Genomic DNA, 26,178 nt, shown 5'->3' with positions numbered 1-26,178 from the left:
TGTTGTACACCCCTAGTAATATATTTTTACAAACTTAATCGTTTTGATACATTGTATAAGAAATTTAATCGGTATATTTTTATGTATTGAGTTTATACAATATTTGGTTGTATTTGATAAATCACGATAAAAATTCATGTATTATTATATACAACAATTGAAGTATAACTTTATACCTAGACCCTTGAATAGCAAATACTAGAATTAATAATACATGGATAAATTTTAAAAATGACATGTCATGACCCAAAATCCAAATCGTGTTGATGGCATCTAACTCCACCCGCTAGGTAAGTCAAATAACAGTAAAATACGATATAATAATACTGATGTGAGTCAAAAATGAAATAACTGAATTTTATACAACTCCCCAAGTACTGGTAATACAAATCATGAGCGTTTCCGATTTAGATTTTTACAAGACTTAAGTGAAATAATTATAACATCTGTTCGAAATGTAAATGAACATAATTCGAATCTAATGCTACCAAGGACAAGTGATAGCCATAATTGGAACACAATACATCTTCCGATCTAGCTCCTGCCGTACGCATCAACATCAACATCCAACATATGCACGCAAGGTGCAGAAGTGTAGTATGAGTACAACCGACCCCATGTACTCGATAAATAACAAACCTAACATTAGGTTGAAAGTATTGACGAGTTGGGATAAGGGTCAGAGTCCAATTCCAATTACAGCAGCAGTTCATAACAGTATAATAAAGATGGTACAAGAAATAACTCGGTTCGTTCACATTTACGGAAAATAGGCATGCTTTTCAAGTATAAAAGTAGATCCCAAATCTTTCACCGAAAAACCTCAATAAATATATGAGTAAATTTAAAAACTGTGATTTTTTCCAAAAATCTTTCAACAATAAATAAGATGTTTCATTTTCAGATAGCACGAAGAAAATACATCTCTATGCATGCATGTCAATATACAGGTGGAATCATGAATGTCATCAAAAAACGGGTAGCATAATGAAATGCATTGTGCATGTATCTCATGTACGCATGTCAAATGCAATGCATCTCAGTGATGAACTCATGTACTCGAACTCTCCGAGTACTCAATTACTCAGTACTGTACGTGGCAGGTCCAACCGAGAGAATATCCATCCCTCAATATAAATAGTGATTGACAGTCAGTCACTCAATACTGTATAGGGCCAATCCAGCCCAGGGAACTCCATCCCAAATATAAAAGTATAGGGCAACTCCATGCCAGGGAACTCCATCCCAAATGTGAATATATAGGGCAACTCCATGCCCAGGGAACTCCATCCCAAATGTGAATATATAGGGCAACTCCATGCCTAGGGAACTCCATCCTAACTATAATATCCAGCGCTCAGTGTGGGGGCACACCCTCCGGAGGGGATCCTTCAGCCCGAGTGATATAATAAGCCAGATAAGAGCATAAATAAATAAATAATATATGATGCGGCGTGCATCACAATCCCGTAATTATCACTCACAATCAGCCCCTCGGCCGGCCTAACAAATGATACGAGGTGTGACAATATACGATAACAGAGACTGCAACAAGATATATAATGATGAATGCGATTGAGTACATAACTGCAATTAAGCAAATAACGACCACTATGGGTCCCGATAATACCAACATATAGCCTAACACATGATTTCTAGCATCAATTACAACTCAGGTGCTCTAACACATAGAGTGCAATAAAATTGTTCAGATAGGATAACTACATAGTTCTATGGAATCGACTAAATCACAATTCACACGGTGCACGCCCACACGCCAGTCACTAGCATGCGCGTCACCTCAACATATATCACATAACACGTAATTCGGAATTTCATACCATCATCACCTACTTACCTCGAACAAGTTAAATCCAATACCTAAATGATTTGAGAGCTCCTTTGGGAACAAGCCGAATCCAATAACTCCTATCTGGCCTCTTACGATTTTCTGATGGAAGAAAACGTAAATGATTTGCCTATATAAACATCATCATTTGTGATTAAAAAGACCAACCAAAAATATTATTCTCTCGTCCTCTCAGAAGATTGTTCTTCTTTCTATTTTTTGTTGGGCAATCCTTTTTTGCAAACTCCAAACTTCCAACTAAGAGTGCGCGTGTTTGGAAGTACTGTGAAACTTTGGGGAGCGAGCGGTCTTAACGATTTGCACCCAGTCAGACTGAAATCACTTTCAAGGCAATGGCTTGCCACGACACAATATTTATTCGATAAGTTATTTCTATTCTTGGTCAATATTATCAGCTATTCTTCGTACAGTTAGATCTCGCTATATTAATATCCTTTTATAAAAGTCATTTACTATAAAAGTTAAGTTTTGCTCGAAATCTATTTTTATGTTATATTTTATCTCTCTATAATAGCTTTTTACCTATAAAAGCAACATTGATCGATCCAAAAAAATTAAAAATAAACAAACTAGCAAACAAATAGAAATGAATAAATATATTGATGCTAGGAAAAGTTTGGAAAAGTGGGAGAAATAAGAGATTAACAAAATGTCAAAAAAGTGGGACAACTCTATAGGACTCTATTTGGTACGAACTTTTGTCCTTAGCTTTGAATTTATTGCTCAAGAGTATCTCTTAATGTTTTGTATATTATATATGAAACAAGAGGACTAATGAGATTTTGTAATATTATATTATTGCTTTTGAACTATTTTCGATATGCTTAATTATGTTATATGTAATATTTCTACTCCACAAGTTTCTTGTCTTCTTCTCGTGTATTTTGTTCTGTTATTTGTGTTAGGAACGGAAAAATCAGGTGTTATGCAGAAGCTAGCAAAGCAAACCTTCAACGACGATAGATCGGACAACAAAGAGAAATATACCAAAAGAAATACGAACATTTAACGTGGTTCGGTTAACTGACCTACGTCCACGGCGGAGATGAGCAATCCACTATAATAAAAGAGAGTACAAAATATCGAGAGAACAATTTCACGAAGGGGCAAACACAAGTGATACACTAACACTTGGCTCGTAAAGTTCTCCCCCTAAACACGACTCTCAAATCCCATATAGCTACATTGTGGATGCTACTGAACGAGAAGGACGGATCTTCAATTTATAGAACTCCAAACCTTTTCATACAAGAAAAGGGACTAGCCAAATATGGAATAATTATATTTTCCTTATAGGAAAAGAAAAACCATATTATGGTAAATATATTGTCCTTTCCTTCATGAGATAGGAAAACCAATTATAAGAAGAACATCTGGACAAAAACCTAACAATTTGTAGCATAATATTTTTTTATATTGTGGCGTGGTCATTAGTTCATCTTGGACTAAGCAGTATACTTTCAAACATAAACAAATCAATTGTCGAAAAAAAAAATTCCAGCTAATAAACATGATTCTTTGTATTTTGCTTCCTGCCTTTGTCCGTTAAATGAACATGAAAGTGGAGATATTGCTTCATTCTATTCTATGTAGGAGTTCTAAAATACTTGTGACTATCTTCCTCAAATTCTATAAGCTAATTTAATCTTACATCCACTTACTGAATATTTTTACTCTTTAAACGTCCCCCAATCAAAAGTTAGACAAATATTTATTTTGCATTTCACGAAAGACAAATTTTGCATGTACTTCCCCCCTTCCCCTTTCTTTTTTAGTCTCATATTACTTTATTTCTTTCGACCTATTAGTCTGGTTGTGAACGTATGAAATATGAGATGTAGGTGAGACGAAAAATATACCGACACTTTTAATGTGCGCTCTTTCTGTAACCCCCAGAATAAGAAGTAGAATGATAGGCGGAGCAAGAGCTCTAGAAATCGCCTTTGGCGCGCTTCTTCATTCACCTATTTAGGCCAGGCTAGGAACATGTTCTAGGGAACTTGGCTTCCTTGCTTGTCGCTCTCTATTTTCGTGGTATAAAACTATAAATCAAATATGTTAATGCAGGAGATGAATTCGTTGAGCGACTTATGCAACACCGATGCCGTTCAAATGCATGGTCTGGTTGATTGTAAATTGTGGATGACTTGTATTAAGAGGTAAGAAATGAACTTTTCGTTTCCTAAGTAAGCTAATGAAGTTTTTTTTTTCCTATTACTTTAAACTTTTATATAGCTGGTCATGATATTTTGTTAACTGAGTTTAGTGTAATATATATATAAATATAAAAGAAGTGGATGGTGCTTATTGGTTTCAGACACATTATTATATTACTCATGAAGAAATGGCTGCAAGAAACAATAATATAACTTGAGAGATCTTCGTAACACAATTATCTTTCTTAATGTTTAATAATATGTTATTCTCTTTGTTTCTCACCAATGTGCGCAAGCTGAAAGATATGATCTTAATTTTGTTTCATGTATTAATTTGTATTGACATGTTTTGGTTAATGTAAAGAGTGATTCCAAGGTTTAGATCTACGGGTCTCTCAAACCACAAATCATTTACTTTTCAAAAGGAAAAAAAGCTTTTATTCTGATTTATTTGAGCCGTGTTTAATTTAGTTAAGAACATCATGTATAACAAGTCGAGCAAATATAGATGGTAATCGACTTTGAAAACAACTACTTAACTTCCATATTTGAATTTGTGGCGGTCATTAAAAAGATATAGGTTGATTGATTATATCCTTATGGTTACTATAAACACGTGTATCAATTTTTTATCATTCATTTGATAATTTGCCTAAACCCTTTAAGTCTAACCACCTTTTCCCCATTTTCTTCTCAGGTTCTGACTCTTTTCAAAAGCTCTGCTCAATCTCTACGTTTCCCTAAAATTGTTTTCTAGGTTTACATGCTTCTTCATCCAAAGTACATTTTTACCCCCTCCAGATTTAAATAGTGATTACTATGAGTTACTTTCCCCCTTATTTCTAGTTAAAATTAGATATTTGCTCTTTTTGTTTTGGTATGATTTACTCCTGCATGTTTGAAAATTAATACATAGGTGCATCTTTTCGAGCGGTTGATGAATACAAATTTGAACTTTTTTGGTGGAGCACCGAGCATGTTTGGTAATATGCCTGAATCAACCGAGTAATATTGCCTTTTGTGCTTCTTTGCCGAATTATTCAGCACGAGCATCAAAAATCAAATATGTACAAACAATTGAACTGTTAAATACCGATAGTTGCAGCCTTTGGTGATAAGTGCGTGGCCTCCCAACTGGTTTGCGCGGATCTAATAAGCGCCATTGGTTCGAGGACTTAATTTTGGTAAATGAATTTCTAAAAGGAATTTAACTTCATATTTTTGAATTGCTAAAAGAGAATTGGTTTTCTTTGGATAATTGTGTCCTGATGGCTTCCTGATTGATTGTCTGTGCGTGTTTAAATTCTGGAACGGGCCGAACGCCTCGGTAGATTAAATAGATGCATCTATGATTCGCGCCATTCGACCCTCTGGCAGTGCACAGTTTAGATATTGTTGGATCGGGCCGTACGTCCTCGGCATGATTTGCGCATGCTTGTATTGCTTGCCTTGAACTTGTTAAAGTTGTTATAGCCTCTTCCCGACTTGAGAATATTTGTATAAATGATGAAAAGGAATTTGGAAATTTCCTATAAAAGAAAGAATTGTTTACTTGCTTCACTGTATTGGATTAAAATTATGCTTATAAAAATCCACGATTTAATATATCATTGATATAACATTACTGGACCATTAGTAAGTGTCGAAGTCGACCTCTCGTCTCTACTTCTTCGAGATTAGAAGGGATACTTACCGAGTACACGTTGTTTTTGTACTCATACTACACTTTTGTGCATTTTTGTTGCACAGGCACATGTACTTCTAGTGGCCTACTGAGCGTAGCAGCATGGATGAAACCGGGACTAGGTGAGCTGCATTACTCGAGGCGGCTCGCAGCTAGTATAGTCCCTTTCGGTATATTGTATCTACTTTCTGTCCATTGTATTCCGGACGGATGTTGTATTGTATTATTTCTTAGAAATAGCTCATGCACTTGTGACACCGGGTTCTGGGGATGTCTGTGGGTTTATTCAGAAACTTTAAAAAGTTGTTAAATGTTTCATTATTTATTCAGTGGAGTTTATTATGTATCGTTTTAAACGCATAAAAAAGTAGTTTCGGAAATATTTAAACAAGAATTTAATTAGGTATTTTGGTTGGCTTGCCTGACAGCGGTGTCCGGCGCCATCACGACCCTTAGTGGATTTTGGGTCGTGACATATAAACTCCAAACTATATTCTCAATTATTTGCGACAACACCCAATCAAAACAAATAATGATTTTTGAAAACCCAAATTCGAATTCAAAGCTTCAAAGCTTTTTAATGGCTGTCAATGGTGGAATTGCTGCTCTCTTTCCCTTTCCTCTTATATTACTGAAATTTGGGATTGAGAGATAGAGAGAGACGTAGAGAGAATTGTCAATTCTTTGCAACAACATCCAATCCAAATAAACAATGTCTTTTGAAAACCCAAATTCGAATTCAAAGCTTCAAAGCTTTTTAATGGTTGTCAATGGTGGAGGGGTTACAAAATTTCGCTGGTTTTTAGAAGAGGAAATCGTGGGTGATTGAAGAGAAAATCGTGGGTGTGGTTTGATACGTGAGTGAGGTGGTGGGATTTGGAGAGAGAAACTTGGGGGAGCGGGAATATACGGTTGAGTAAAATTAGGAGACTAATTAATACCATTAAAATCCTCAAATGGTACATAAATAGTAATTGGGTATATAGAAGGTAATTATATTAAAAGTTAAGCATGGAGGGTAATATAGTTTACTATATGGCATAGGAATGTAAAAATTCCAAAAATATGTTAGGCACATGTATCGCACGGGCATCATCCATTAGATGACTCCTTTTACTTGGCTTTCTTTTATTCTAATTCACTTTGATAGAGTAGTGAAGGAAGAAGGGTTTTTGATTATTTATTATATATATGGATAAAAATAAAATTTATATATATATATATATATATATATATATATCCGCCCCCAAACCGATAACCCTTAATAAAAAAATTTCAATCCGTTTTCCGCCCGTTAAATCGTTAACCCGATACCAATAAACTATTAAACTTCGATTTCGATTCGATTTTGGGTTTCGGTTCGGTTCGGTTTTGAACACTCTAAGGAACGATAATTAGCCATTCCACTTGGAAGTTGGAGTAATAGGTTTTAAATTCATGATTTAGTAAATCCCTTTATTTATATTGATTCATTCATAAGCCTCGAGCGCTTCTACTTGCCTAATTCCCAACTCTGAGTAGGGTTGCAGGAGATAAAACGCCACTCTTCCTATGCCCTCCACCTTCCTATTTCTCTATCGCAGCCCTTAAATTAAAAGAAGCCCTCACTTTCCACTTCCAATCTAACCATCTTTCACTTCTTTCTATCTCTCTATCTCAAGAATGGGGGCTTCGCTTCCTCCCAAGGAGGCCAACCTCTTCAAACTCATCGTTGTAAGTATTCAATTCTATCTTCTACTTCAATCTATGCTCTATAGTGATTTATTTCTAATCGAGTTTTATTTGTCGCATCAATTTCTATTCACACGTAATTCTTATCCATTTTAAACCCTAGATTTTATGCCAATTACTTCATTGACTTTTCAAGATGATTGAAACATTCGAATTTGGATGTCTGATTTGAATTTTGAATGTCACTTCAATTCTCACTTAGCTCTGCGAATTTTAACTAATATCGGTGACTATTCATTCTGTCAAAATACTTGTTTGGATGGAACGACATAGTACATACTTTTTGTTTGGTTGTTTTCCGTATCAAGCGTCTGTTTTGAGTGAGTTTAAAATGGCACCTACTGAATAATCTTAAAATCAAGATGATTTCCATGAAAAAGGTAATTTAGTAATGCTAGTGCTTTTTACTCCTCTATCATTAACACAATCATCATCTTTGTACTCGTCTTGTGTTAGTTAGTTAGCATTTTCTTTTTCCCTATCTGGTCATGTGATGTTGAGAGATTTTGATTGAAGACCGACAGTAGCACTTACATAGACTTCGTTCTGAATGCCATTATTTGTAATGTTCGAGGCAATTGACGATGCCAATGATAAGCTTCAGTTTAGGCTTTTGAATCATTCAAGTTTGTTTTGGTTGTAAAGTAGCAGGAGTCACTTGTAGGACTTCACTATCCAGTCATAAGAAAAAACTTTTTTATTTGTTGATAAATAACAAATTTTAACTTTGTTATCTGACTAATATTGCTATCGCTTTGTTAACCACATAAGACAGCTAAGTTAATTTATTGGAAATGTATGTCCTCATTTCTGACTACCTTTGACTTGAAGTGAAAAGATGATCTGACACTATTTTTATTCTGTTTGGGGCATTGTTTTGATTGTTGAAAATATGGCTAATTTGATACCCTATTTCTCGATTCCTGCAGAAATCATACGAGACCAAGCAGTATAAAAAAGGACTAAAAGCTGCTGACACAATTCTTAAGAAATTTCCTGATCATGGAGGTAAGTCCAATTCTATTGCGGCATATCCAGAATGAAAAGTTTTAAAAAGTTGACGATTCAGCTGGACATAAACATCTGTTTGTTCAATTTAAAATTCTTTGGTACATCTATATGTGGTGGTGACTTTCAACTTTAAAGCCATTTTTACCATGTTAGAGCGTCAGATTGAAATAGGTAACTAACTTCACCCGTTTAAAGCATCTAGCTTGTTCTCTCAGCGGTAGATGCCGGAAGGCAGTAGGACATAACATAAATAGCCATCTGAGAAGCAACAAGTTCGTTTGATACCAACGTTAGAAGTCCTAAACTTGAGGCATATTCCTAGTTGGTGCTATGTACTCTCCTTTTTGTTGCTTAATGATATGAAGATGGAGAAACACACACATATGCCGATTATTTACGAGTCTTTAGGCCCAGTCTGGTTTGATTCAGTAGCAGTGATGGATGAAATTGGTCCTTCGGGGACATCCATATGTTGGCACTGATAGATGCAGAAGTCAACTGCTGGCGAAATGGGGGTTCAATTGAATCCATTTTGATTAAAATTTATAACGTGCAAATAGGGTAAAAATTAGTTTTTTGGGTTATATATAAGCCATTGAATCCCATTGAGGAATAATTATAGTGAAGTGGTGAAGGGGTGCAAGAATTATTTTAGGTCATAGGTTCAAATCCCAGGTGTGACATTTTTTAACCCACTGCACTAAATCCTGACTCCGCCACTATCTGAAATGAGGAAAGATTGCCAAGTGTATTAGGAGAAATTATCAATAAATCAGATCTAAAAACACTCCTTAACATGCTTGATTGCTTCTTGAGAACTTCGTAATCGGTGAAGGGATGAAGGATGGCCACTTCTATGAGAGTCAAAAGCTTCAAAGGCTGTAGGCATCTGTGCTTTTATCCTTTAATTTTTTGAATTTGCGGTTCAAACTGCTATCATTTGATAAGTTATAGGAGCGCAAGTAGTGAAACCATGTGTGTGCAGGGGTGAGAGATAGAGGAGTAGAGCTTGAGCAGATATATTACGTATAATGTATACAGAAAGTGCATGCTTTTGGTACCAGTACCAGTCTCCAAAACTTTCAAGCTGGACTACCAAACCATAACCGTTGCTACTAAAAGGCAAAATGAGAGCAGCAACTTTATCCTGATCATACTTGGAGAAAGGTAATGCGGGCCACATGCAATGATCAGTCGAAATCATTAATTGCTTACCACTTTACCGGTTCAAAATGAAATGACTAACTAGAATGTATAAAGCATAGAAAAATTTGTGAACTGTGAACATACACACTTATCTTATTGTTTCTATCAGACTTCAACAATTATCGTTGGGGATTTCTCGTGCAAAATGTTCTTCTTTCCCACACTTCAAGCAACTACTACTAATTGCCCAACAATAACACACTTGAGACACCCACTTCCTCCACTGCGATACCCTCATCCATAACTATGCCGCCTCTGCCACCACCACCGTATTGATTAACCCCACCATCGCCATATCAACCATCACAACCACTATATCAACCACCTCCAAGTACCTGTCAAAGGAAAAAAAAAGATCAACCACGTCCGAGTGCCGTATTCACTGCCCTAACCACCATCACCACCTCCATATCTACCTCCTTCACCGCCGTATCCCCACCAATGTATCTTCCACCTCTACTGCCGTATCCCCCGTCACCGCAACTATCGCCACTGCCACTGCTGTTGGAGCTGCCTTAGACAGGTGCACCACCAGCTGTGACATTGATAGCCTTTGTATGTGGCCGTTGTCTGTGGATCAACTTCGAACTAGACGGCTTCAAACTTCAACTAAGCTATGAAAGCCCTCGGATCTGATAACATATCTTGGCCACTGTCATTAGAAGTAATGAATCTGGAACTTTGGCACTGAACCATCTCATAGAACCCTTGAACCTAATTCCCCGCTCTCCAACGTCATTGTTGTCTCCCATAAAACCCTAAAGACCCTAACAAAACCCTTATCTCTTTTCATCTCCTGATATTATCACCAGTGTGGCTTTTGACGATGTGGTAGCTGATGTACGGTTTATTGATAAGACACCCATATTCTTGATGACTATCATTTTTCTCTGTGGTTTTCTAAATGCTGATGCTAAGACACCCATATTCTTGATGACTATCATTTTTCTCTGTGGTTTTCTAAATGCTGATGCTATTGTTTTACTTTATGCTGTGGTTACCAGAAACATTGGCAATGAAAGGATTAACATTGAATTGTATGGACCGAAAGTCAGAAGCATACGAACTTGTCCGGCTTGGACTGAAGGTGTAGTTTTGCTTTGTTGTTTCTTTTTTTTTTTTTTTTGAATTTTCAGAACAAAAACTCCTAGTCCTTTAAGTTGGATTCTAGTTTGTGATGTTTTGGAATTAATTGCCCTTCTATCTTTGCAGAATGACCTTAAGAGCCATGTTTGCTGGCATGTTTATGGTCTACTATACCGGTCTGATAGAGAGTACCGAGAAGCAATTAAGTGCTATCGAAATGCCCTCAGGATTGATCCTGACAACATTGAGATATTGCGAGACCTATCCCTTCTACAGGTCAGACTCTTCTTAATAACTGATCTGGTTTCAGTTTTTGTTCTTTTTTCTTTCTTTCTGAACATTTGTGCACTTCAATTTATCTTTCTTTCGCCCTTGGGCTCATCAAACTTAAAGCCTCATTAACGTGTTTGCTAGGCTTAATATTATATGTTTAAGTTCTTCCCACTTGTGTCCCTTAAGGAGTTCTTAATGCTGCTCCACAAGTAGTATAGTAAGCAGATTTTATAGGAAGCTTTTGTATTAGAAAAGGGTATTAGAAAAGGGTGGACTAGGAGTTCGTCATATACAGTTATAATTAAAAGGGCAGCCCGGTGCACTAAGCTCCCGCTATGAGCGAGGTCCGGGGAAGGGCCGGACCACTAGGGTCTATTGTACGCAGCCTTACCCTGCATTTCTGCAAGAGGCTGTTTTCACGGCTCGAACCCGTGACCTCCTGGTCACACGGCAGCAACTTTACCAGTTATGCCAATGCTCCCCTTCATATACAGTTATAATTATTGCCATTATTTTTTCCATTGGTACTTGGTTTTATTTTCAAGCTCACACGTACTTCGGAAGCATATTTGTTGTGATTTTCCTTGTGACAAATATATTTCTGAAATTACACATGGTTGGTATTTTATGACTTCTTTCATTGATCCAAGTGCTGTTTCTGCGGTCTTGCACAGTGTTGGTGTTCCATTCCTTCTGTTGTTGGTCCAAGTGCAATTTGACATGTACTTATGCTCATATCTATTATCTCTATAGCATTTCAGCAATTCCTTTGTGTGCTCTTCTTAAAACTGTACTGTATTTGATGTGACATATCTGTCATCTTCATCAATTGGGTTCTTAAGCACTGCTTATTACATAGAGCTGCTGATTTTACAGAAACTTGTAAATGTGAAAGTCTGGCCCATACGGACTGCATATTTTGTTTTATTATGTGCTTCTGTGAATTGCTCTGGTTGCTTGATCTCATCTTTGTCTGTCTAATTTAGTCAGTGAAATGGCTTCTTTCCTGATCCTCAGCCTTTCAAAGTTTAGTTATTAGAGTTATAACTAAGAGCTTATCCAGTAACAGCTCTAGTATAATATATTCTGTCATGCCGACTACCTTTTCCATTCATTGTTAAGTTCACCTATCCTTCTCTGTCCAATTTATGCGTTGATTCTTTTACAGGCACAAATGCGTGACTTGGAAGGTTTTGTTGAAACAAGACAGCAGTTGCTCACTCTAAAACCAAATCATCGTATGAATTGGATCGGCTTTGCCGTTGCTCATCATTTAAACTCAAAGTACGCTTTGCTTCTAGTTTTGTAGAAATAGCTACTGCTATATTAGAATTTAGATGTGTGTTTCCTTCCTGGTGACTTTGTTTTGATGCCCTTTGAGGACTGCTGCATTATATGTTGTTCGTTCTGATGTTCAACATCCATGTGAGGGAATAATATCAACACCTAAATATTATTTGAATGGAAATTGGCAGTTGATCTTTTCTACTAATCAGTACCAAGGAGGTAGCAAAAGCCTGCAAAATGTGGATTTGACTCTTATCGCACGAGGGAGTCCAAGTCCAATACAACTTCTATTAATAATTTCAATGTTCTTCCTACATAAAAAATATACATTTTGAAGACATTTGACTTTACAATGATGAAGCTCTTTTTCCAATCTACAAATCAGGAAATTGGCAGTTGATTGGACTCCTCTTACTCATTTTTTCCTTTACTCTCAGTTTCTCTTGTTAGATTCCACCAATAGCACCTCTTTTGAATTTATGTGTGGACAACATTTAGGTTGCTTAAGTGGCTAATTTGTTATTTAGATCATATTCATCATTTTGCTAATTTGCTTCAATAGAATAAATAAGACAACTTTTATGATAATTGAAGCATGGAGATACCCGAGATGTTTTATCACTTGGTATGCTGTACTGTTTGAGTCTTTCTTATCACTTTGGCATGGATTACTATGCTGTTGAAAAGCAATAAAATAGACCAGAAAGGAAAAGAAATAAAAGTCATAACGTTTGAAGTCTGATATCAAAACTTCTATTATCTAGCGTCTGAGAGGAAGTTAATCGTTTTCTTTCTTGTAATCATTAGTGGGTTTCTTTTGCCTGAAATACTTAGTTGTTTAGGTAGTTTCATGCATGGTTGTAATGGTCTTCTTGTTGCTGCTATACCTCACAAATATTTGGGCCCTTGAGATTCGATATCATTCAGTTCTATTATCTACTCTGTGCATGTTGATGTAGTTCCATTTGTTATTTGTTAGTGGATCAAAAGCTGTTGATATCCTTGAGGCATACGAAGGGACTCTTGATGATGACTATCCCCCAGAAAATGAACGTTGTGAACATGGGGAGATGCTCTTGTACAAGGTAACAGTCACTGCTAGGAATAGGGTTTTACTTTTGTTTAAGATTTTTCCTAACCTGGGCACTGTGTTTTGCTGCAGCAAAGACTCTTGTGCAAAATACAAATCTGCTTTAGTTTGGTACTATCAAGGTTTTGCACTTTTAGGTTTGAAACTTCCCATAGGCTGATTTATTTAGAATTTGCTGTTTCAGGAATTAAATGGAGTAGAATGAGAATAGTTTTCAAGCTGGAAAATTTTCAGGGATGTAGTGTCAATAAAATGAGTCAAGATGGTGTAGGTTTTCTACCTTTTCATATACCAATAAGGTGTCTATCCGTGAAGTATATCCCATAGTTGAACATGTAAAAAGTGACGGTGGACACATCAATTGTAATGTTTCTGATTATTACTGTTTGGGATAAAAGTGCTGCCTAGGCTAGCTATAGAATCGTGTATAGTCATGCAAAATACTTAAGCTGCTATATATCTGGGAAGAACATTTTGAATGATCATGAGTTATGTAAAAACATTTTGGTTCTTTAATAGCTGATTTTGTTTAGCTAGTAATTTAATGTAGATGAGTGTTCTCTTTCATTTTTTTTGGGGGGGGGGGGGGATTTCATATGTTGTTTCTTTTTACATAGGGGAGAATTTCTGGTACTAACTTGATGGTGTTTGCTGGCATTGTTGATTATGGAGCTTTTGGATATTAGTTGCCTGTGAAGATGATGTTGTTTTATTCCTAACTTCAGTGTCATGTGTGTATGAACTGTTTCAGATCTCTTTATTAGAGGAATGTGGCTTTCCTGAGAGGGCTCTTGAAGAATTACACAAGAAGGAGTCAAAGATGGTAAGTACGTAAAATTTAGTCCCATGAGATTGTTTTCAAATTAGGAATGGGTATTGACTATATTATGCCACCTTAGGTTGACAAATTGGCCTATAAGGAGCAAGAAGTTTCAACTCTCTTGAAGCTTGGCCGCTTCAAGGAAGGTGAAAGATTGTTCAGAGTGCTTCTCACCATGAATCCTGACAATTATAGGTACATAATTATGTAATTTGTTTGATGAACTTTGCTGTGACGTAGCATTTATCTAATAAAATCACTGTCATCAGGTGAAACTATACCTAAATCTTTTCTATTTGTGCAAATCTTTCCTTTCAAAATCAGGTGTTGGGTTCAAGGTTTGTATTTGGTGCGGTTCTCCTGAGGCATTCTTTTCAATATTTGTGCCAAGTACAAAATGGAATTTTCCTATTCATATTTCTGTTGTTTAGTAAACTGTATTGGAACATCAGGAAGAAACTGATTTGTGATACTCGGAAGATGTAGTGTTTGTCTTTATTTGCATCCATTCAATTTTTTTTTTTGTTTCTTTAGTCCTTCTGTTTTGGAGGTCTTCTCTGTTGTTCTCTTTCCTTTCAGCAGAAATCAGGTTAAAAAAAACACATGCAACTACTGAGAAGATCTAACAAGCTTCTTAATTGCTAATTAGTCGGTTTTCGTAGTGTCTGGTTTGTGTTTGCAAAATGTACAAACTAAGCAAAAATACCTAAAAGGATTGTTCACCTCATGATTCAAGGTCCAGGTTATCCCCCCCTTCTTTGATTAGGTGAATATTTTTATTAAAGATAGGGAGAATTCCTGTATGCAAGTCACATACCCAAAAGTAGAGAACCTACGAAAACAAAATGATCCTCCCCAGGAGACACCCAAACTAAATTACAAATTTGAACCTCATGGGTGCACCAAAAGGAAACAAGGGATCAAAGGCTATTCCCCAACTGTACAAAGTCTTTCTCCATCCCAAAAACTCTCCTATTTCTGTCTCCATACTACCCGTGAACGTGCTGGTGGAGCAACCTTTACTGGTTTTGGCAATGACCAGGAACATCTGTAAGGTTGGGTAAGGGTATTTCCTGGTATCTAAGGTCTAAAATGAAACATCATACCTCGTATGTGTTGGGTACAAGGTAATCAAGAGAAAGGGGAAGCGAGATACTTCCTTTGTTGCTTGTTTGGTTTTTATAACTCTGTTAAGTCAATGAAAGGAATCAATATTAAGTTGGATCGAGTTATGAAATCGTTCTTTTAATTTTACATTGGTTCTTCTCATTTTCCTCTTTTTGAACACTCAGACTCGGGTATGTTGGACTGGTTTCTTATAATTACAGGCATGCATTTGTGCTTCTCATGTTGCTACACCTTTTTATTTTCTTGAATAACACGAGATTTTTCTTGCCTTTACTCTAAGCTGAAGAAGTAATTGTTCTCGTCATATGTTCTGTGTAACTTGCAGATACTATGAAGGTTTACAAAGATGTTTGAGACTGTATTCTGAAAATGGGCAATATACCGCTGATGAAATTGATAGATTAGAAACTTTGTACAGAGCACTTGCCCAGCAGTATAATAGATCATCTGCTGTAAAGGTAATTGGCTTTATCCTGCTTAATGATCTCCGCTGATGCTAGCCTCTGTGGCACATTTTTGATGTTTTTTCAACATGACTGATGGCACCTTTAATGTTAAACAGCAAACTTTTGTTGGTATTCTAGTGTTGCAACAGGCTCAGTATTTTGTTTTATGTCCTAAGCATTGCGTTTCGCTGAATACATTCAGCAAGTGTAGGATATAACATTTTGGCTATAGCATATAGTTTCTGTCACATGCAATGAAAGAACTAAGGACAAGGCAGTGTTCTTGGTGAAGGATTTCCAACTTGGTCTTCTTTGGAGATTTTATTTGCACGTTTGTTACATTGCTTCTCACTTCTAATGTTATATTCCTTGTAATAAGGGTACTTATGTATTTTAAGTGGAGAAGGGTAGAGTAGTGGGCCCATTATGGCGTTATTTACCGTCTAATCATGCCCCTCTGGCCCTCGAGAATTTCTCGGTTATCAAAAAATGATATAAATATAAAATGAAGCTCTTGTGTAGTAATAGCCAAAAATATTCTCTTTGTTTGCTTGTGGACAAGTCGTGATCTTATTTTTCTGATGTAGGAAATGTGATGATCTTATTAAACATCATTTTTCAGTTTGCAATAATAAACTTCTATGTTTATTTGTTTCTTTTTCTTATTCCTTTGTCCTTTTTCTATGTTCTTATACAGAGAATTCCACTTGATTTTCTCCGAGATGACAAGTTTCGGGAAGCTGCAGAAAATTATATTCGACCTCTTCTGACAAAAGTATTTAGACTTGCATCCTGTTGGGTTTCCTTGGTCTTAGTGCTGAGCTAATATTTCTTTTGCTGATGCATATGTAGGGAGTTCCTTCTTTGTTTTCTGATCTTCATCCGCTATATGATCATCCTGGCAAGGTTAGTGCAGATGTTCCTTGATGTGTGATCACGCCCAACTCTAGTCCTAAAAAGGATAAGCGGTCGCTGCAAATATAATCCGGTCTAAAAGTCCGGAGTCGAATCCCACAGAGAACTAAGGCTTATTAGTTGTATCTCTTTAATATCACTAAGAAGACAAGATTGAACAATTTTCTAAATTATAAGATTGAGATTTATATTTCTAACTAATTAACTAGCAAATACTACAAAGCGGTAAGATTATCAACTAACGAGACAAAGGGTTGGAGACTAAATTAAGGAGGTCTAGAGTTATGATTTCCCCAATTGTCGGAATCCTTCTAGCTATGTTCCCTACAATTTTGCCAATATATTCTCTACTGATCGTGAGCACTTTAGATGCCGTAATTCTCTCTCGAGCAACTACAACAATTTACTAGACATATTCTTTCGAACTACACTTGTTGGCTTTATCTAACCGCTCATTATGACCACGTCAAGGCTTTGTTATTTCTAAACCTACCTTTAAACCCGCTGTATTGATTTCTCACATACGTTAGGAGTGACGTTGTTCAACAACCACCTACCTAAATATGTATCCTTTCTCAAGCAACACATAATAAATAGGCACAGTCAATCGATGGCCATTCAATCAACAACAATAAACACGTAGTTGAACAAGTAGAGAAATCCAACGACTCAATTATATAAAAACATAACAGGAATTTATCCTACAAAAGGTTCTATCAAAACCCTAGATAACAAATTAGCTATTCATAATAGTATGTAAAACTACAATACTAAAAGTCATAACCAACAATGAAAAAATAGGAAGAGGAAGGAAAAACTCGTTGAAGAATTCCCCTCCTTGCTCCTATTGTGTCCTTGCCTCCTTAGGTCGAATCTGTGTCAAAAATATGTCCAACCTCTCTAAAAATACCGTTTTTCCATGTATATATACCAAGTAGGGTCGGGCCCAAACAATTATACCTTCTCCTACGCGAAAAAAGACAATTTTTCAGGTCTGGACGCTCGCGGTCGCGGTCCGGACGCAGTATTTTCCCAGTGCATTGCCTCAGTCCGCGTCCAGGTCCGCTGTCGCGGTTTCGACCGCATTTTTCACCCTGTTCCGTTTAGAATTTGGAAAAACGTAAAACATGAAAGTTGTAGCCCTTTGAGTTAGCTTTCCAACCATATATTATATAGCCCAAATGGAGTTCGGAGCAAAGAGTTATGTCTATTTTACTAGACAGTGCGCAATATGCCTACTCGAGTCTTCGTTTGTTCTTAGCTATCAAATTTGACCCCTGAACACGATCCCGGCTTAATTCCTTGGGCTTTTACTCAGACTTCAAAGCTCCAAATCACTTGAATTCATTCCATAACATCTATATAGCTCGGAATCACTCCTACAAGGCATAAAACACCCAATTAGTGCAAAACACTAGCGATTAAAGCGCAAACTCAGCTAAAGTGCAGTAAATTAGAGTGTAATAATCGACTAAAATACGTAATTATAGCCTATCATCAATGTGCTTTGACGTAAAAGAGAATTGCATGGTTAATGTAATCCTTCTTATTTTTTTGATTGATGTCTGCTTCTCTTAAATCTCTTACAGGCTGATATTCTAGGGGAATTGGTTTTGAAGCTTGAGCAGTCACTTAAGAGTACCGGTGGATACCCTGGGAGGTATAAAAATGCCCCTTTTTTGATCTATGTTGCACTATGACATGTTTCTTGATTCCATGGAAGGAATAACTAAATTGCTGTGGTGACCTTATTAACCGCTTCTTAGTAGTTTCATGTCAGTAAGAAGCCTGACTAGTCTGTGTGCTTTCCATCTTGTACTATCTCAGCCCTTCTTAAAATCACCTCGAGGGCTACAGTCTCTGATGAGTATTCTGGGTCAAGGTTAGACCTGTTTTGAAGAAGTTCCTGTGATACTAATTCAGTGTTATGCAAATTTGGCAGGAAGGGCCGGTCTTTTGAAGAAATTTCTATCTTTGAAAAAAAGATATTTTAATACAATTTTGAAATCACGATGTTTCTTGATAAGTATTACCAATTTCCAGTTCTTTTCTGGAAGCTATGTAGCAGAAGTTATTTTCCAGTGTCTTGGGGGTAAGCGTTGTATATGTATGTTATATTGAGCGTGTGGTAAGAACAAACATGGTTTTAATAAGTTAGTGACATATGGTCGTGCGGTGTACAGTCTCCACAGTTGTCGGAACATCACATGATATAGTTGCTCATCTAGCACACTCAGAAAAGAAGTTAGTGAAATGTAGTTTTTTTTGAAAATTTAAGTGAACTACATCACTCTCATTGAAATCTACAAACTTATCACATCGAAATGCTATATTTTGCTTCTCAATTCTCAAAAACATACTATATCTTTGATGCTCAAACAATTGTGTGTATAGGTTGTATACTATGTTAAAATATTTTATTCCTCTTTTTCTCAAACTTTGTTTTAGGGGTAGGGGAGGCCTGGGTGGTTTTTTTTGGGGGGGGTGGGGGTGGGGGGTGGGGGGTGGGGGATGGAGGGTCCTGTATAGATTGAAGTTTACACCTTTTGGTTGTAAAGTAACAATTCTATGGGGGAGTTACTGTCCAACCCTCTTCGTTTTCACTTGTTATCTTACCTACACATATTGTGAATTTCTTTATTTTTGAAAATGTTACACAGTACGTTCCTGAAAAGTTTCAATTTTTAGTTAGTCAAAAAACTAATCATGAAACTTGAATTCATGGGAATTCTTATATATGCTCTTGAAGATGTATTGCTTGTGTTGAACGTCAACTACCATATTTAAGATGAATATCCTGAATTGCTACATTTCACATAAAGAACTCCTCATCAGTATCACTCAATTACTGCCCTATGTTCTCGCCAGATAATGTACTTCTGTTTGTCAGTACAACCTTACGGAGGAAGTTTGAGCCTTTGCCCTTTTGGTATTTGATCAGTTGATTTGTTCTCCATTCTTATTCCTCAATCTACATAAAGGGCAGCCTAGTGCACTAAATTCTCGCTATGCGCATGGTCCCGGGAAGGGTGGACCACATTGGATTTTTCGTTTTACATGGATAGGAAAAAATTTGCTAGTCCATAATACTTTTAGCTTCAAAAACTTTGCAAATGCATTGCCTTTTCTTGTGGAATCTGATAATTCCTCTTGATGCTTTGTTGCTATAGTCATTGCTATTCAGGAATCTCGAAGGAACTATTGAATGCTATTATCTATCAACTGCATAATAAAAAGAGTGTAACCATGTTCTGGTGTAAATTCTCTACTTTTTGGTATACTTCTTGTATACGGGAGTTTTCTCCCTTTTGATTAATACAATTTACCTTATAAAAAAAAAGAGTGTAACCATGTAAGTTGGAGTAATAGTAATTGAGTTATCTCAAAAGCCATGATAATTAGCAAGGATGCAGTTGCGAATTCAACTAAAACCAAATCAATTGGGACACAATTTGCCTTTGTTGACTTGTAAACGTAATTTGTCTTTGTGTGTTGAGCCTATCGTGATTCCTTATGGTCTCTGTGCGCTTTTCTATGTTTATTTAGGGTTATATAGTTACAGATGTAACCTTATGCTTTAAATGCAGTGTGGAAAAGGAACCCCCTTCAACACTTATGTGGACTTTATTTTATTTGGCTCAGGTTAGTGTCCTCTGTATTAGTCAAACCTTTCTTTCTTTCCTTCACCTTCCCAATTGCTGAATAATTATGCTCCTGCAGCACTATGATAGATGCGGCAAGTATGACATTGCTCTTACTAAAATTGACGAGGCAATTCAGCACACTCCAACTGTAATAGATTTATACTCTGTCAAGGTATATTGGCTTATTATCTCTTTATTTTTGTTACTTTTGGTATCCTTTTCACTTTACTGTTTGGTAACTTCCATATATGTATCTTGCTGTTACTTTCCTTACATGAAGATGAGCTTCCATATTTCAGATATCATATTTCAAACATAAATGTTTAACCAATATTATGCTCTAAATAGAAGTGTTGTGAAGTAATACTGAAGTCGGTCTTTTCCCTTGTTGAACTGTCGTTTAGATTGGTGCAAAAGCAAAAACAAGTAACGGATTGGAATTGTTAAATTAAATTCTTTTGGTCTAATTGAATACGTCAAGTAAATAGTATTTTTCTGGAGGATTTTTGCTTTGGTCAAGATTCTAAAAATTAAAGTTGGGCTATCCAGTCTCTTTCCTTTTTTATTTTTTTTATTTTTTTATTTTTTACAATAGAACCAATTGATCCTTTAAATTTTGCGCCCTAGGGTGGGGTGTAGAGGTCAATGACATGAGTGAATACCTTGGAGAACAGGGTTCACCTCAGTGGAGACAAAAAACGCCCTCGGCTAAATGAGTATTTTACTTAGAGCCGACAAGGAGTTCCATTAATAACTGGTCTTTTTGATCCTTTTGGAACAACTCGATGAACTTAGTAGATCGTTTTAGGAGGCCCTAATGACTATAGATCGAACCTATCCAATTTTTACAGTGTGATGGTCGGATGTTCACTGCCTATCTATACGTACCGGCTTTTTTTGGGGGTGATTTTTCCCCTTGTATCTAAGACTTGGTGGGCGGAGTTACCAGATAACTGTGCTGGTAGGAGATAACATGTATTCGGTGGAATAACCGACGTGCGCGCAAGTTGGCCCGAACATCACCATTATCCAAAAAAAAGAAGAAAAAGTCGATTCGTGTTACACTTGTATTACCACCGGTATTTGGCCGGTGTCCATTTCAGTTTTGTTAGAGATTGCATGGATAAGTGTGAGATTTAAAAACCTCTAGTTTTAGAGAACACCTTAAGGCAAATTATTTTAATACATGAATATGGGTGATGATAGAGTGGAATGGAAATCTAGGATTTGTACCGCGACCTCAACTAGTTTGGAATTGAGGCGTAGTTGACTGATTGATACTTTAGACTGGTGACATTTACACACTATCCAATAACACCAGACCTGTTACTAAACGTAGGAAAGGAAAAGGAACATAAATGATAGTTATCCATTTCTTATGTAGCTGATAGAGCTTTATATTGACGTCTGAGAAATGGCTTTTAAGATGATTGCTGGATTTCTGAATTGTTGTTTATTTGTTGCTCTTTGTGATGTTATCTGCTTGAAGTTGGATCTGTAGGATCATTTGGAAAATGAAGGAGCTCCACTACTTCATATAAGTATTGCAAGGCTTTACTTCTTCTAGTAACCTTTCTTCATTTTGTCAAAGCTCTAAGTTTGCTACAAAGTAACCTCTCTCCTTTACCAATAATTCTCCTTTATGTTCCACCCAAGTATGGGCTTTGGTTGTATTTCAAAATTTGCCTGTCAGTGTTAGTTTTGGCACCAAACTCGTTGAAAATCTGTTATGATTTCGAACTCACTTTCATCTTTCCTTTTTGGTTGCCCCAAAATTAGGCCTTTTTTTACCATCTTTATTAAAGATATTATTCACACATGATAAATTGTGTGGCTTGGTTTGTCCCGTCTTTTTGGTGATTATCATTTTCTTGCATGTTTTGTGATTCTCCGTTGTCTTTTGAAATTAGCATTCTTTATTAAAAGAAAGGCCAAAAATTAACCTTGCGAGGTTCACATTGATGAGAGGCCTATTAATACTGTGACAAGTGTTTTGACATTGAACTCAAATATAAAACTTTGAATGAACTAGTCTTGACTAATAATGGAGAAGTGTACTTTCTTCTTTCCTCTGAAATTCTATAATCATGTTCCAGGATTTTGGTACCTGGTGTAACTTAAGATTTGTTTAATAAATCATTGCTTGTGCCTCATGTATCTACACTTGTATAACCTTTCTTGTTTTTTCTGTTCAACACAGAGCCGCATACTAAAGCATGCTGGTGACTTGGCAGCTGCTGCTGCACTTGCTGATGAAGCTAGGTGTATGGATCTTGCAGATCGATATGTTAATAGCGAATGTGTTAAGCGTATGCTTCAGGCAGATCAGGTTGAGATCTTTATTATGTTATCTCTTTAGTGAACTGTATTTTCTTGGAGTTGCCAATTCTTGTGAATTACCTTGGCTCCTAATTTCTCTTCCAACTCATTCGTGCTGGACTGAAGGTCACATTGGCTGAAAAGACTGCTGTACTATTCACCAAAGATGGGGATCAACACAATAACCTTTACGACATGCAGTGCATGTGGTAAGTCTCTTTTTGGTGCCTGATCGTGATTTGAAGTTATGTGTGTGAGCATCTCACTATTCTTGTTTAATATGAAAGGTATGAACTAGCATCAGGGGAAAGCTATTTTCGCCAAGGTGAGCTGGGAAGGGCCTTAAAGAAATTTCTGGCGGTCGAGAAGCATTATGCGGATATCACAGAGGACCAATTTGATTTCCACTCTTACTGCCTAAGGAAAATGACTCTGCGGACCTACGTGGAAATGTTGAAGTTTCAAGATCGGCTTCACTCACATGCTTATTTTCGCAAAGCAGCTTGTGGTGCTATCAGGTAGGCTATTGACTTGCTCAACCTTTAAATTCTTCGTTGCCGTTGACTATGTGGTGCTTTTTTGCATTATAAGTGACCTTTTCTGTTGAAGTAGAATGGTAGAAAATTGGAATAGTCCTGCTTATAGTGTCCTAGCTTTCCCATTTGATTACCTGCAAGCAAACTGAGAATTGCTGCTGCTGAAGTTTTTTATGCTTGTTATGCTTTGTTTTGCCTGTACATCAGATGCTATCTGAAGCTGTATGATTCTCCATTGAAGTCAGCATCTGAAGAGGATGATGAGATGTCTAAGTTGCCTCCCTCTCAGAAAAAGAAATTAAAACAAAAACTGAGGAAAGCAGAAGCACGAGCTAAGAAAGTACTCAAATTTGCTTCCTCTTGCTCTTTGGAAATTTTAATGTAGTATAGGTGCCTTAATATTTTGAATGATTTTAGGAAGCAGATGTTAAAAATGAGGAATCCAATGCAGCTAATGTTACTAAATCAGGGAAGCGCCATGTGAAGCCTGTAGATCCTGACCCACATGGTGAAAAATTGATTCAGGTATTGCCTTTTCTGCTGTCTGTAACATCTTCTAGGTATGAATTGTCTTCCAGTCTTTGCACAATATCTTGATATGACTTTAGAAACAGTCAGGAGAAACTATTCCATGATCTTTTTGTGGATTTAATTAAGCTGGATTATGTTATTGCACTTCGGATTTGAATTTGGATGGAATTTGAAGTTTGACATTTTGAGTGATCAATTTCTGTTACTTGTGATGTCATGTCAAACATTTAGCATGCTAAAAAGATGCAAATGTCCAATAAAATGGCAAAGAACAAAGTTTTATAATTTCAGCCACTTAATATTTTCTGATTTTGACAGAGTATTATCTTGTCCCTAAACCTTTCAGATTGAAGATCCTCTGGCAGAAGCTTCAAAGTACCTCAAACTTCTGCTAAAGCACTCCTCAGATTGCTTGGAGACACATTTGCTGTCCTTTGAAGTAAACATGAGAAAGCAGAAGATCTTGCTTGCGTTGCAGGTAGTTTCCTTGATAATTTAACTAGAGGTTGGAAAAATTCTCCTTTCCTTGGCCCAAGATTTTGTCAGTTTTCTATATTTTTAGTTTTGATCTTTCTCAAAATAAAGAAGTTTATATAAGTTTCATATTGCTATATCTTTGTTACATAGTAGTGACCGTGCATATAGTTAACAGCTTGTGATTACTATGCTTCCTTGTCTTTCCCCTGGATTAGTTGTCCATTGCTAGTTGTATCTGGATTAAGGAATTCTCATCTTCCTTTTCTGCTGTAGCACACACAGAAAAGAAAATGAGAAAATGTCACCATAAATAATTGGGTCATGTTCAATATAGATCCTTAAATGATCCGCCATTGAGTATGTTAAAAAGGATGAGGTAGACCTCTCATCATATGGAGGGTAGTTTTCTTAATGACTTACATAGAACATAATGAAAGCATGGAATCAGTTGATCTTTATAGGCGATACCGAGAACTAAGGTTTAGTCATTATTAGTACTTTTGTACCATGTCCGGTCAGCAGTGATTGATATGGGCCCTTTTAGTTTTGGTTAGAGATTGTATGCCGGTGTCAGGATAAGTGTGAGGTTTAATAGTATTCTTATTTTCACGAATTTAAGTGTTAGAATGGAACGGGCACCTAGACGTAACGTAATGGTTATTGAGGATTCATTTGCCTGACCCTAATCTAGTTTGAGATTAGGACGTACTGATCGTACTAGTTGTTTTGTGAATACTGATAAACAATCTCTTTGATCTTTGCTCTTTTCCAGGCTATAAAGTATTTAATGCGGTTGGATGCAGATGATCCAAAGTCACATCTGTGCTTGGTATGCTTTTTTTGGTATCAAATTTTTTAAGAATATGATTGTTTTATAGTATTCATGCTTTATTTCTCAAAGTATTCATATTTGCTTCTTTCTCATATGGACTATGATCTCTTGCAGATAAAGTTCTTCCATAAAGTTGACTCCTTGCCTACTCCAGTAACTGATACTGAAAAGCTCATCTGGGGTGTCTTGGAAGCAGAGCGACCTACCTTTAGGTTATCTTGAATGCACTTCCCTTTCTCTATGTATCTTATGTTTAAATGTTATAAATGTCGATATTCTACATGTTGGATCTTGTTATTAGACTAAGGTTTCTGTATGTTTCTAATTGATCTTTTCAGTCAGTTGCATGGGAAATCTCTAATTGACGCAAACAACACTTTTCTTGAAAAACATAGAGGTCAGTGTCTGACAGGAATATACTTTATTAGTTTATACGCGTATTTTACATCATTAGTATTTTCTCATTCTTGGTGAAAATATGATTTCTCATTGCTCGGTATTTGCAGAATCATTGATGCATAGGGCTGCTGTGGCTGAGTTGCTATATGTTCTGGAACCAAACAAGAAGGCTGAGGCTGTCAAATTGATTTTAGACTCGGCTAATGATCTGGTTTCTATGTATGATTCTGCTTTCATCACATCAATTTGTATTATCATCACATAGCTAATAATATTTCTTTATATATGCGTGTTAGCAAAACATCAATTCTATTTAATTTTTTTTTCCAAATTAGAGATGGGGCACAAGGAAACGTCAGTTCGTGGAAACTGAATGACTGCATTACAGTTCGCAAACTCCTCGAGACAACTCTAGCTGACCGTGATGCAGCATCCAGTAAGTTCTTTACTATTGCACACCCTTCTCTAATTTTTCATACTGTACATCTTATTACTTTCGTCAGCGGTGAGGACAGTAATCCTTAGATTGGGTTTTATGACCAACAACTCCCTTATGGTTTGAAAAGTTTTGCTGTCCCTTCGAAACTATTCCAAGTTAAAACGGGGGTTGTATGTCACACCTATGAATCTATGTCCACAATGGATACATCATGATGCTTATACATGTTGAAGAAGTTTCTGCTTGCCATACAGTGCATATGCCAGAAATTTCTGCCAGATTACAGGTGGTCCCCCCC

General features: G+C 36.5%; 1 protein-coding gene across 1 annotated transcript in view; it reads left to right on the top strand.

Moving 5' to 3' along the window:
- Window positions 1–7,188: 7,188 nt before the first annotated feature.
- Window positions 7,189–26,178, top strand: part of LOC109210746 (N-alpha-acetyltransferase 15, NatA auxiliary subunit-like) — a 21,105-nt gene continuing 2,115 nt past the window's right edge. Inside the window, exons 1-25 of the mRNA XM_019374205.1 lie at window positions 7,189–7,423; window positions 8,371–8,449; window positions 10,663–10,745; window positions 10,871–11,020; window positions 12,186–12,301; window positions 13,284–13,389; window positions 14,146–14,217; window positions 14,294–14,409; window positions 15,668–15,800; window positions 16,486–16,563; window positions 16,641–16,694; window positions 18,293–18,363; window positions 20,291–20,345; window positions 20,424–20,519; window positions 22,548–22,676; window positions 22,793–22,875; window positions 22,954–23,184; window positions 23,410–23,542; window positions 23,620–23,727; window positions 24,080–24,211; window positions 24,983–25,039; window positions 25,157–25,254; window positions 25,381–25,439; window positions 25,549–25,660; window positions 25,777–25,877. Coding sequence (XP_019229750.1) covers window positions 7,373–7,423; window positions 8,371–8,449; window positions 10,663–10,745; window positions 10,871–11,020; window positions 12,186–12,301; window positions 13,284–13,389; window positions 14,146–14,217; window positions 14,294–14,409; window positions 15,668–15,800; window positions 16,486–16,563; window positions 16,641–16,694; window positions 18,293–18,363; window positions 20,291–20,345; window positions 20,424–20,519; window positions 22,548–22,676; window positions 22,793–22,875; window positions 22,954–23,184; window positions 23,410–23,542; window positions 23,620–23,727; window positions 24,080–24,211; window positions 24,983–25,039; window positions 25,157–25,254; window positions 25,381–25,439; window positions 25,549–25,660; window positions 25,777–25,877 — 2,503 coding nt within the window. The 5' untranslated portion in view covers window positions 7,189–7,372. The remainder of the gene's footprint in view (window positions 7,424–8,370; window positions 8,450–10,662; window positions 10,746–10,870; window positions 11,021–12,185; window positions 12,302–13,283; window positions 13,390–14,145; window positions 14,218–14,293; window positions 14,410–15,667; window positions 15,801–16,485; window positions 16,564–16,640; window positions 16,695–18,292; window positions 18,364–20,290; window positions 20,346–20,423; window positions 20,520–22,547; window positions 22,677–22,792; window positions 22,876–22,953; window positions 23,185–23,409; window positions 23,543–23,619; window positions 23,728–24,079; window positions 24,212–24,982; window positions 25,040–25,156; window positions 25,255–25,380; window positions 25,440–25,548; window positions 25,661–25,776; window positions 25,878–26,178) is intronic.

The sequence above is a fragment of the Nicotiana attenuata genome, unplaced genomic scaffold (genome assembly GCF_001879085.1).
Source record: "Nicotiana attenuata strain UT unplaced genomic scaffold, NIATTr2, whole genome shotgun sequence".
NCBI classification, from domain to species: Eukaryota; Viridiplantae; Streptophyta; class Magnoliopsida; order Solanales; family Solanaceae; genus Nicotiana; species Nicotiana attenuata.
This window is presented reverse-complemented; position numbering and strand designations above follow the sequence as displayed.